General features: G+C 41.1%; 1 protein-coding gene across 3 annotated transcripts in view; it reads left to right on the top strand.

Annotated features, from left to right (window-relative positions):
* LOC113053289 (protein kinase C alpha type-like) overlaps positions 1-13,223 on the top strand; it is a 151,831-nt gene that overhangs the window by 127,472 nt on the left and 11,136 nt on the right. For all 3 annotated transcript variants that reach the window (XM_026218204.1, XM_026218210.1, XM_026218217.1), the window contains 5 exons: positions 2,430-2,570; positions 4,255-4,428; positions 10,382-10,473; positions 10,947-11,009; positions 11,567-11,705. In XM_026218204.1, the coding sequence (XP_026073989.1) occupies positions 2,430-2,570; positions 4,255-4,428; positions 10,382-10,473; positions 10,947-11,009; positions 11,567-11,705 (609 nt within the window). The remainder of the gene's footprint in view (positions 1-2,429; positions 2,571-4,254; positions 4,429-10,381; positions 10,474-10,946; positions 11,010-11,566; positions 11,706-13,223) is intronic.

Here is a 13,223-nt window from a genome sequence, read left to right as displayed (position 1 = left end):
CCGTGACATACATTTAACAGACACTTTTACTTAGAGTGGTTTACAAATGAGGAATATAACATTAAAGATTGATGCTAAAGAGGCAGTAACATGAGAATGGCTCAGAAAAAAAAAACAGCTAGAACCAAATTGTTTTGGAGTGTGATAACAGCTTGTTGAGAAGAGCTTTCCACATCGATGTGTTGGTACCAGGATAGTAACTGATCACTGCAAGTATATTTACCTTAAATGTGATGTGAGAAGCAACTATTCATTAGAAATCTTCACACCTGCATAGTAAACTGAGAGTAAGAGTGAGAGCAAATTAGAAATCCTTATAATAAAAAGAAACATGGTTCACAGCACTGATTCAATTAATATTGCAGCTGCAAATCAGTCATATACTTGTTTAATATCTCATTATTATCGAAGATGTTAGATGTTGTTTTGATCTTTAATAATTGTGGAAGATCACTACCAGTGACCGGATCCCTCAAATTAAATTAGCGTATGAAACGTTTGATAATTCTTTGATGTCTCTATTGTCAGAGGACACACAGTGATGGTGTCCCTCTGACCTCAGACATTAGCGGGCCCTTATGTGAAATAGGTGTATTTTCATTTTAAAAATCTGATATTTAATGTCCATTTCATTAGGATTTTAAACATGTATTAGTGTAAGTGATATTTCTGTCACAGTCACCAGCTGGAGTGCCCTTGATGACCACCAGAGGGCACTCCATCCCTCTGACACTCAGTCTTGGACTTATTTCCCATAATCCTTTGCCCAGACTCATCAGCACTCATTGTTTGCACCTGTGTCTAGTTAATCCTGTCTGCTCACCCTTTATAACCCTAGTTCAGTTTGTCATTTTTTTGCTAAGTCTTGCTAGTATCAGCTGCATTTCTAGATCTTGTTTCCTGTTTCTTCCATGTCTTCCATGTCTTACTCTGCCTGTTTTTGGATTACCCTTTAGCCTGTGATTCTGCCCTGTTTTATTGTCTGTACTGATTACATGTGTATATGATCTTCTGCCAGTTTTTGGAATTTGATTGTGGATCACCCCTTCATTAAATATACTGCGTTTATTTAGATCTTGTGTCACTGTGCAGTTCATGACAATTTCATTGTGCCAGAAAATTAAATGTTCAATCAAATGTTCACATTAAATGTATTAATTTAAAAAAAAAAACTTTCATAATTGTAACTGGATTGACAGCATGTTTTTTATAATTTGTGTAGGCTTTGGGTGTATTAGAAGGGTAAAATATTATTTTTCAAATGTCAAATTGTCAGTCATGGTAACAGGGCTTTTTAAAATGATAGAAAATATTATTATTAGTATTACTTCATAATTATCATCAGTATGGGTAACTGGTAAATGAGGAGTCTCACTAAGCTCCATTGGATACGAACACCACATACAAAACAACATCAGTACTGTGTGATTAGAGTTAACAGACCTTCTCAAACATCTGACAGTCTATACAAGAGACTTGTCATTTCTTTTGCCAGATGCCAAAGTGTATACATAAATTTTGAGGTAGTGCTGGTATCCGTGCCGGACATAATGCAAGTACCTTGTAATGTTTTGACATCAGATCTTCATTGCACAGACAGAATTTGGAAGATGACCTGCATGTCAGCCATTATTTTGCACGCTGCACCCTACAGGGGTGTTCACACTGACAGCGATTTGGTTTGATTGGTCTCATACATTTTCATTGAGTTGGCCATTTGAGGTGACATGAACGACAGCAACCGTAGGCAATGCAACAAAATGGATCAGAGTTTATCTGTAGGACACCTTTACACTAGAGAATGGAAACCGCCAGGTCAATTGGAAATCATGCATGTAAATGCAGTGAATTGCATTTTGTGAAAGCACCTGCTGTATGTTCTAACAAGAATATGTTTTTTTTCCTCTACATCCCTGTGCCACACCATCAAAACTAAAACCAGTGGATTCACTGTGTAAAGCCTACTGAGTAAATGAGTAACAATGCCTCTTCAACTAACAGTGCCTCGGTGACCTCCAGTGATTGAATCACAGTTACTGTGTGAATGGACTTTACATTAAAGCCACACACACTCTACCACCATAATATACTTTACAGTATACAGAACAGATTTTGAAAAGGATATGGAAGCTCATTTTTAAGAATTAGCATGGATATTTCCAGCAAGTGGGTTTATGTTTGATAGGCCTGAAGATCTCCACAGCCTCTTTCAGTCTCTCTCGAGCGGCTGTGGATGTCTCTCGAGCTCGGCACACATTTTTCTGCATGTCCTGTCATTTTCACACAGGCCTGACCATGTTACAGCTTGTTTTTAAGAAGTGCCATGTTGTGTAGTTGAGCACGCAACAGAAATTGAAGTATGAGACATGCATTCGAGTGTTGTGGAAGCTCATGTATTAGGTACTGATCCCTCTCCATCACTCTTGTAGAAAGCCAAGTTCGGTCCTGGGAAGAAAGTCATCACTCCTACTGATCACCGACGCTTCAGTTTGCCATCTGGAAACATGAACAGAGTTCAGCTCAGTGACTTCCATTTTCTGGCTCTTCTTGGCAAAGGCAGTTTTGGGAAGGTCAGTCACACATACTTATTGCTCCTGACATGCCTCAAAAAAATGCTTGAATGTCTTTCAAAAATAAACCTCACACAAATACAGCTACTAGTTCTTCCTCAGAATGACTTTGTTTCTCAGAGTTATTAAACAACCAGTAAAACAACCAAATTGCATGAATCCAGCTGATAAGGTTGGAGCTTGTCCATTTTTGGTTTATCTGGCGATAAAGGTACAATCACGCTGTGCAAAAAAGTTTGGTTGTTTCAACAATAGTAAAGCAATGTATAAAGCACTGAAGTATTGCTCAGATCCAACTTTTTGGTATGGCCGTTCACATTAGTTTTAAAGGTCAAGTCACCTTAATTTATATAGCGCTATATAAATTAGATATAATAAATTAAATATATATATATATAAATATATAAAACAAAATAGATTGTGTCAAAGCAACTGAACAACATTCATTAGGAAAACAGTGTGTCAATAATGCAAAATGATAGTTAAAGGCAGTTCATCATTGCAATTAAGTCAAGGATATCGCTGTAGATGAAGTGTCCCCAACTAAGCAAGACAGGCGACAGCAGCAAAGTTGGGGGCCAGTTCTCCTCTGACCAGACGAAACCAGTAGTTCAATTCCAGGCTGCAGCAAAGTCAGATTGTGCAGAAGAATCATCTGTTTCCTGTGATCTTGTCCTGGTGGTCCTCTGAGACAAGGTCTTTACAGGGGAATGGTATCTGGGGCTCTAGTTGTCCTGGTCTCCGCTGTCTTTCAGGGCTGTAGAGGTCCTTTCTAGATGCTGATCCACCATCTGGTCTGGATACGTACTGGATCCGGGCGACTGCAGTGACCCTCTGATCTGGATACAGACTGGATCTGAAGGCTACGGTGACCTCTGAATAAGAGAGAAACAGACTTATATTAGCGTAGATGCCATTCTTCTAATGATGTAGCAAGTACATAGGGTGTTATGGGAAGTGTTCCCGGTTCCGGTTTACCTAATTAATGCAGCCTAAAAATCCTTTAACGGATTTGGATATTAAAAGCATATTAGTATGTTATGGGTAAGCCAGGTTAAAGAGATGGGTCTTTAATCTAGATTTAAACTGCAAGAGTGTGTCTGCCTCCCGAACAATGTTAGGTAGGTTATTCCAGAGTTTAGGCGCCAAATAGGAAAAGGATCAGATTCCAGTGTGACTGAATGATAGACCTGAACAAAAGATCAATAACAAGACATCATGAAGCGTTCCGTCATACAGAAGTAAAGCTCTTATGCATTCAGTTATATGCTGATGTGCCACAGAAGCCACCAACTTCATGAGCAGGTGATAAGGAGGATGAATTTTAAATTTAAATATTTGATAAATTTATATATGAATTTAAATATTTACGGTACAACGCCTTAAGTTTATCTTGTATCGAGGTGTATTACTGATCAAAGAAGTACCAGTAAATCTACTGTCAGCGTGAAATAATGACGAATGTTAATTTAGGGTCAAATAAAAGTCACATGAATTCTGATATGACTGAGACTGCGGTCACATTTCAAAACATCAGATTTAGGACCACATATAAAAGTGCCCCAATTCAAAAACGAAAAGATCAACTTCCCTGTGCTCTGTGTGCTGTTCACATTTGTCATGAGACAAAACGATCTGAGTCACATGTGAGATTCCATCTAGTTTGGGTTTGCTTTCAACGTAGGTGATGTTGGCAGAAATGAAGTCCACTGAGGAGCTGTATGCCATTAAAATCCTGAAGAAGGACGTGGTGATCCAGGATGATGATGTGGAGTGCACAATGGTGGAGAAGAGAGTGCTGGCCCAGAGAGATAAGCCACCTTTCCTTACCCAGCTGCACTCCTGCTTCCAGACTGTGGTGAGAAATGCATCTCTTTATGGTGTATCTATTGTGCATTTTCCTTTTGGGGCATTTCTGTTGCCAGTAGCTGTAACAATACCACTGGGCAGTAGACACAAAAAATGTGAAGTAATTTTCTTGCCCTCAGTCCAAACCATGACCCTACTCTTCAAATCCTTATCAAATCTTTATACTTATCTCTCAAATCTCTCAAAAGCTTTTTTCATACAATTATAGTTCACTGACCACATATGTCAAGATCCAAAATGCCAACTCCATAAAAAATATAAAAGTAGTCTTCTGAAGCCATACAAAAGCTACCCAGGCTCATTGGAAGTACATGCCTCTACCTACATTTCTGCAAACCTTAAAAAACATAAATATATACACTGAACAAAATTATAAGCGCAACACTTTTGTTTTTGCCCCCATTTTTTATGAGCTGATCTCAAAGATCTAAGACTTTTTCTATGTACTCAAAGGCCTATTTCTCTCAAATATTGTCCACAAATCTGTCTAAATCTGTGTTAGTGACCACTTCTCCTTTGCCAAGATAATCCATCCACCTCACAGGTGTGGCATATCAAAATGCTGATTAGACAGCATGATTATTGATTATTGATTATTGCCTTAGGATGGCCACAGCAAGTTTATCACACAGCACAATGCCACAGATGTCAAAAGTTTTGAGGGACCATGCAATTGGCATGCTAACTGCAGGAATGTCCACCAGAGCTGTTGCCTGTAAATTGAATGTTAATTTCTCTCTTCTCTTTGTTGAGTATTCAACGGAGTTACAGTTCATTTTAATGATATGTTTGTAAATCAAGATCACCGCAGACAAAGGCTGCAGACAGCACACCTTGTTTGATACGGAGATTGGAGATTGATACGGAGGGCGTCGGCGAGCAATACACAGTGTTATGCCTAACATTATACATGCAGCTATTTAATCTCAGAGGGGATTAATATTGTTTGTGTGACTAATTATTTGCGCGGTGTCGAGGCAACGCGTGTATTACATCATTTTCATTCGTTTTGATGTGAATTTTCCATACCCGACTGCTTGTCTGGTTGTTTAAACTCCATTTAATAAGGAGGAGTTAGTTCTATCACTTCAACCACCTATCTAGGCGTAGTGTGGGATTCGACCACGATGCAGCCACATTTGTCTCCTGCTCGGATCGAGTCAATCTTTACCTCAGTCATGAGAGTCAGAGAAGGCCAGCCACTCACTGTCAAACAGTTTCAGAAACTGTTAGGGCTTATGGCAGCTGTGTCCAACGGGATACCTTTTGTTCTCCTGCACATAAGACCCCTACAGTGGTGGATCAAGACCAAGGGATTTTATCCGAGGGGGAATCCATTACGAACTATCAAGGTCACGCGGCGATGCCTTCGTGCCTTAGATATGTGAAAGAAACCTTGGTTCTTGAATCAGGGCCCGGTGCTGGGAGCTCTTGGTTGCTGTGTAACGCTAGCGACAGACGCATCCCTCACCGGTTGGGGTGCAGTCATGAGTGGCCACCCTGCCCGCAGTCTGTGGAGCGGTCACCATCTGACATGGCATACCAGTTGAAATATTTCCTCCCAGACCTGAGAGGTCACCATGTGTTGGTGCGCACCGACAACACTTTGGCGATCTCTTATATCAGTCACCAGAGAGATCGGCATTCGTGCCACTTGTACAAGCTGGCACACCAGTTCCTTCTGTGGTCCCAGGACAAACTCCTCTCGTTCGGAGCAGTGTATATTCTTGGGAGATTGACTGTGGGAGCAGACATACTGTCGAGACAGGGGCCGAGACCCGGGGGGGCTTCACCCCAAGGAGGTGAAGTAGATATGGAGAGTTTTTGGACCGTTTTTGGAGATATAGCAATGTCCCCTCTGTTTCTCTCTAGTTCATCCAGCTCCTCTGGGACTGGACGCTATGGTACAGACCTGGCCAAGGCTTCGTCTGTATGCTTTTCCCCCTATCGCTCTGCTCCCGGTAGCTCTAGCGAGAGTACGCCTGGACGGGGTCCGTCTTCTATTAGTAGCCCCGTTCTGGCCAAGCCCAGTATGGCTCGCAGATCTGATCTCTCTCCTCGACGGGCCTCCATGGGAGATTCCGATCAGGACAGATCTACTCTCTCAGGTGCAGGGCAAAATAATTCACCCTCGCCCGGAGTTGTGGAAGTTGTCATTGTGGCCCCTGAGGGGGCACAGCTCATAGCTTCTGGTCTCCCAACCGAGGTTGTTGAGACCCCCCCCTCCCCACTCCTATCCAGAGCTCCCTCTACGAGGAAACTGTACACCCTGAGGTTGGAACCCTTCTCCTCATGGTGCAGAGAGCACCAGCTTGACCCTGTTAACTGCCCAGTTGGTACAGTTCTGGAGTTTCCCCAAGCTAGGCTCTCTGCGGGGTTAACTCACTCCACCTTAAATGTGTAAGTGGCGGCCATAGCTGCTAACCACATCCCTTTCAATGGTCAGTCAGTGGGTAGACACCCCCTAGTTACACGTTTCCTCCAAGGTGCGCTAAGGCTGAGACCTCAAGTACGGTCCCGTGTTCCCCCTGAGACTTGGTTGTGGTGTTAGAGGCTCTTTGTAAAGCTCCATTTGAGCCGATTCATGAATATTACTGGCTATTACTTCTCTAAAGAGAGTTACCTACTTACCTACTTACACTTTGCCCCTGGTATGGCCAAAGCATTTTTATACCCTCGATCGGGTTACGTTCCTAAAGTTCCCTCTGTTACACCACAACCCATAGTACTGCAGGCCTTCTGCCCTCCTCCCTTTCGGGAGCCAGACCAGGAGAAGCTAAATTATATGTGTCCAGTTCGAGGACTGGACACATACGTCCACAGAGCTGCTGTGGAGAAAACCTGACCAATTGCTTGATTGCTACGGTCCTCCTAAAAAGGGTTCCCCTGCCTCTAAGCAGACCCTTAATTGTTGGATAGTCGAGGCTATCAACGAGTCCTATGAGTCCTCTGGTCTTCCCCTTTCTTTGGGAGCCAAGGCTCACTCTACTCGGGGTATGGCTGCCTCTAGGCCTTTCTAGCTGGTGTGTCCCTCTTGGACATATGCAACGCTGCGGGGTGGTCCACGCCCTCTACATTTGCCAGATTTTACAATCTCGATATGCGAGCCGCTCCTGGCTCTTCTGTCCTCTTGCCTTAGCTGTGCTTTTCGGATACACACTAGGCAGGGGTTTGGTAGTCTGGCAGCATTGGCACATCGTTCCCCAAAAGCACTCGACGCAGCTCGAGTTCCCGAAGAGGAACGTCCCTAGGTTACGAATGTAACCCTAGTTCCTCGAGGGAACGAGACGCTGCGTCGCAGAGCCATACTCCCGGCACCCCTGCCGGCGCTTGCTTCCCTACTTCTTGCCAGAGGCGTTCCCCAACAGCGCTGACGCAGCGTCTCGTTCCCTCGAGGAACTAGGGTTACATTCGTAACCTAGGGACATTATTGTGGAGGCTTTTATATCCATATGGATGTTGAAATCCACCAGGAGAAGAATTCTTTCAAATCTGTGGCAGAGAAAGACAACATGTCTGATAATTCAGATAAAAAGTCTTTATTTGTCTTAGGAGGCCTGTAGACTTGTCGCCACTGCGGTAAAGAGGGGCGCAGAAACACTCAAAACAAGTCATTCAAATTAGTCAGATTCTTTGTGCCCACACCAACATCAGTCTCAAAGTGGTGTAAGCACTGTACATCCTGAAGAAACTACTAAAAATAAACGGGAGAGAGGAGCGAAAGCCAAACACACCAGTGTGCCCTTTCAACTCAGCTCACAATTAATTAATTCTGTTAAAGCTGCAGTAGGTAACTTTTGTAAAAATATATTTTTTACATATTTGTTAAACCTGTCATTATGTCCTCACAGTAGAATATGAGACAGATAATCTATGAAAAAAATCAAGCTCCTCCCAGTGGTCCTATTGCCATTTGCAGGAATTCATCGCTCCCGTTAAGAAACAAACAATCAGAGCTGCGGTCCGTAACTTTTTTATGTGTTCAAAATTTACAAAATGTATATAATAAGTGAGTACACCATGAATCCATTTTCCAAACCGTGTTTTTAGCCTGTCCTGAATCACTAGGGTACACCTATAATAAGTGTTTATATTCGGACTATTATAGATTGCTTCAGCGGAGTAACCCAGTACCTTTGTGATTCTTCATAGACATAAACAGAGAGAAGTAGATCCGGCTACAATGTTCTTCCGCAAGACGCAAGCAGTTCGGTTTATTAACCGCTAGAGCGTCAAATGTTACAGACTGCAGCTTTAACCATTAATTTTGACTTTTGCCTTAATAAACTCCTAATTACTGCTTAGTAAAGTAGTTGTTAATTTTAGTTATTGGGTAAGATTAGAAATGTAGAATGTGATTATGCAGAATATTTATTTTGTTAAGTACTAATAAATAGCCAGTATGCTAATAATATGTATGCTAACAACAACAAGTTAATTGAGAATTTGTCCCTATACTGATGCATTACCTTATTTTCCAACATGAATGCAAAATATGTATAATATTTGCCTGTACCAACGTAATAAAAACATGGACATGGAAACTGAAGTAAAATGTGCAATAAAGTATGTAATATCAGTGTTGAAGAAATGTTGCCACAAGCACATATCTTTCAACGAGCCTGGGATGTGCAGTAGCTATCTGACAACAGATATGGTGCCTGTTGAGCTGGATGTCAATCACATCAAATGTCACTATTTTCATGTCAAATGTTATTGTTTTTCTGGTTTGTGACCAAACATAATTGAATTTCAGTCTGCTCCCCACACAAAGTAATCATATGGCTTCGGAAGACTTTGAGTAAAGCACACAGGTCATATTGACCAGTTCTATGATTCTTATATACTGTCTTTAAAAGTAATTTTCTCCTCTTTGGAATTTGACTACTTATTTAGTTATGTTCATTATGGAAAAGATCTGCATTCTGCAAATTCTCAATTCTGTATATCATAGAAGAATGTAGTTAAATAGTGTCTGTGTTTGGGGGTTTTGCGAGCACCAGACAGGGGAAGTCACAGCAGGCCGCACTCAGGGGCCGTTTACATGTAAATGTTTTCAGCCAACGACAAGAACATTTTTATGGGTTTGCCTGTTTGTTTACAAAACAACTGCGTTTTGGGAACAGAAAATGCATATTTTTGAAAACGGCTTTCAAAGTGCATGTTTTTGAAAACGCCACCATTATAATTTCCGTGTATACAACCAAAACGGGAATCTTTGAAAATGGTGATGTCATGCGCATGCGCAGTACATGACAATTTTAAAGGCAAGCACGAACAAACATACACAACAATGGTGGAGTATACGGTACTATTGTTGCTGCTCAAGAGTTTGCTAATGCTTCTTCAGCAAAGTGTGGATTTACTTCACCAATATTACAACCAACAACGGAGACGCATCATATACAACATATAATCGTCACTTCCCTACAGGTATAGTTTACTAACAAGGTGACAGCGCCAACTACTGGCCTGGCATATGTAATACAGATATGTGTAAATGCAAAAAAAAATTAAAAAGTTGTGTATACATGAAACTTTTTAAAAACGCAAGCAAAAAATATTTTTTCCGTTTTGGACTACATCATTGTTGTGTAAACGTAGACTCAGTATGGGCATCCTGCTGATCAATAACGCAACAGATCCCAGCAACTCTTACTAAATATTGATGAGCTGAATGCAGACAGCAAACCAGCCATCATGTCCACTCGCATTTTACTCCAAACACCATAACTCCCCCTGGGTTGGTCACTATCAACACAACTGGTGTCAGGGTAAGCTATCACAGCTCTGCTGAAAAGGTCTGCAGAGCTGTTCATCAGCGTATGTTGTCTTTTGGTGCTGCACTGTACTGTATCTGAGGTCAGCACATGGATTCAATACAGGGGCCTGCTTTTTTTTTTTCCACAGCTGCACTATTTATCTAATTTGTCTTTTGTCAGGATCGTCTGTACTTTGTAATGGAGTACATTAACGGTGGAGACCTGATGTATCACATCCAGCAAGTGGGCAAGTTTAAGGAGCCACAAGTCGTGTAAGACATGACTCACTTCTTACTCTCATTCAGAACCACACGAGTACAGACTAGAGATGAGCGCATTAGTCAAGCACTACACATAGTTTTACATGTGACAAAGCATGCTGGTTTGTTGAAAATGGCACAGACAAAAAGCTCTAAACAGCTGATCCATCAACACCCAGTCTCCACTCATAAATAAAGCTGCAAACATATAACAAGGAACCAGAGCTGCTCCAGAAATAGAATTGTTCATGTTGTTATTCTAATACTGTACATGTCTGTGTGAGCAGAGAATGTCAAACCACACCAATTTTTCACCTTGTCAGCAGAGGCTAGAAAAAGTATGCTGGAACAATCAACACTTAAACAAGGGCACATATGTTTCCTTTGCTTCTTGTAAGAGCTTGGATACCAATCTGAGAAATAAAAAAAAATAAAAAAATGTGAATGTGTCATGCCGACTAATCGACACTGTGGTGTGTTGACAGATTCTATGCAGCAGAGATTGCTGTCGGACTCTTCTTTCTTCATAGGAAGGGAATTATTTACAGGTGAGTGGATTAGAGTATCTTTACTTTAATGCTCTACACAGAATCGAGGAGCACAGTAGATCGTATAGATGCAGTCACATGCTGTCAGTGTGTTACCATCAGTGGAAAATATACTTAATCTGAGCAGATGAGGGTCTGCACATGATCAAATTAGATTGCTGAGAACAGACCCAATAACAGCTGAGATGGTGTCAAGACAAACTTATTAAAATTCCATTTTCGTTATTACTGTTTCAGGAGTATAAAAATTCCTGTCCAGAGAACGAGACTATTTGAGGAAAAGCTGGCTGTAAGAAAGGCTGTCTGTATTTAGCTCCTCGCTCGCCGTTCCCATCCCTGCAGGGTTGCAGCGTTCAGCTTGCATTAATCATGCTCTTTGATTATGAAGACTGAGCATGGCTGAGGTCACCCTGACCTCGCTTATACTGCTCACGCTCAGCTAAAGACCACACTATTAACTGTGAACTGTTTGCGGGTGTAATGAGGGAAGGCAGTTGCAGAGCGTTTACCATGAACATGTGCATTTCATACACCTGGTTTGTGTATTTTGTCCTCAGAGATCTGAAGTTGGATAACGTGATGCTGGACTCCGAGGGCCACATCAAGATTGCAGACTTCGGCATGTGTAAGGAAAACATGTTTGAGGGCATGGCAACACGCACCTTCTGTGGAACGCCAGATTACATTGCCCCGGAGGTGAGAGACAACAAACACAACAAACACACACAACTCATACATTAAACAACCCAGGCTGATTGTAAAAACATTTATTTTAACATATTATATTGGGGGTTTTTTTGCAGCAGTTTTGATATGAAATGTATAGCTAGATCTGAAACAGATTAACATGAATCTGGCAACTTTTTATTATCTTTATCGTGGAAGTTCAGAAATGAAATTACAAGTGAGTGGCACATAATGGTTAATGTACCACCTACAGTCATCCCTACCCTAAACCTTACCGATAGTGTTAATAAAAGCAAATATGACAAGTAACCAGGCCATTTTAGCATGCTTCTAAAAATCTCTTCTTTGCCTTTTGTTTAACGTTTTGTGTAACACTTCAATTCCCCACAGTGGCTTAATACAGTGCCACCCTATCCAAATTATTACATGAGTCACATTTTGTAGAGTTTAGCACATCCCACAAGGTCAGTGTGTCATATTTTATTGATTGATAGCCTTGTCTTGCCTCATGTTTCACGGGACTCATACCTGAGTGCAGTGCTCTACCAGGTGAGCTACTGAGTAAGCTTACTATATCACACATATGGAGCTGGTTAAGATATATTAGTGTACGAGTAATGCACTATGATAAAGGTGTTTTGAGGTCATAACATGGAACCACATGGAAATAAGTCTTTATTAAAGGATAATATAGCACTCTAATTGTAATTTAACTGAAAAGGAATAATAGTTGTTGGGGTTTTACTGCCACTATGGTAATTTCATCTGGAAACTGCAGTGAATTGTATGTGTAGGTAACATTTGCAAAAATGGATGTAGAGTCACATTTTTCCATTAAGCCTAGGTTGACATTAGTGGAATCACCACATACATAAATAATAATACATCATAATTATATTAATTGAAAGTGACGTGACATACAGCCAAGTATAGTGACCCATACTCGGACAGTAATTTATTTATTTATTTATATATTTTGGCATACATGGCCACAGCATTCACTAATAGCCACATTTTAATTTACTCTCACTTGCCCACAGTGATATTGACCTGTAGATTAGTGCTGTGACATTTCAACTGAAGCGTGTGGCAGCTTGACATCTTGTGTGTGTGTGTGTGTGTGTGTGTGTGTGTGTGTGTGTGTGTGTGTGTGTGTGTGTGTGTGTGTGTGTCTGAGCATGTGTGCGAAGGGGATTTTGCAGCAAAGCAGTGTGGGTAGCAGGAACATCATGATCTCTTCCAGAGGTATGACACAAAAGGAGATGCACTGTGTGAAAAGCATATTGTAGGTAGGAAGAGTGAAAGCAAACATAGATATATATCTCATATCTTAGAGATTGCTTTTAATATGAATGAGGCAGTTTGGTTCTCAGGACAGGATTGGGTGTTTTGATACAGAATGTTTGTGTGTGTGTCAGTCAAGTCAAGTCACCTTTATTTATATAGCGCTTTAAACAAAATACATTGCGTCAAAGCAACTGAACAAAATTAATTAGGAAAACAGTGTGTCAATAATGCAAAATTTTC

This window comes from Carassius auratus, chromosome 3 (genome assembly GCF_003368295.1).
Source record: "Carassius auratus strain Wakin chromosome 3, ASM336829v1, whole genome shotgun sequence".
Lineage (NCBI taxonomy): Eukaryota > Metazoa > Chordata > Actinopteri > Cypriniformes > Cyprinidae > Carassius > Carassius auratus.
The sequence above is the reverse complement of the archived record's forward strand: the minus strand, read 5'-3'. Positions and strand labels throughout refer to the sequence as shown.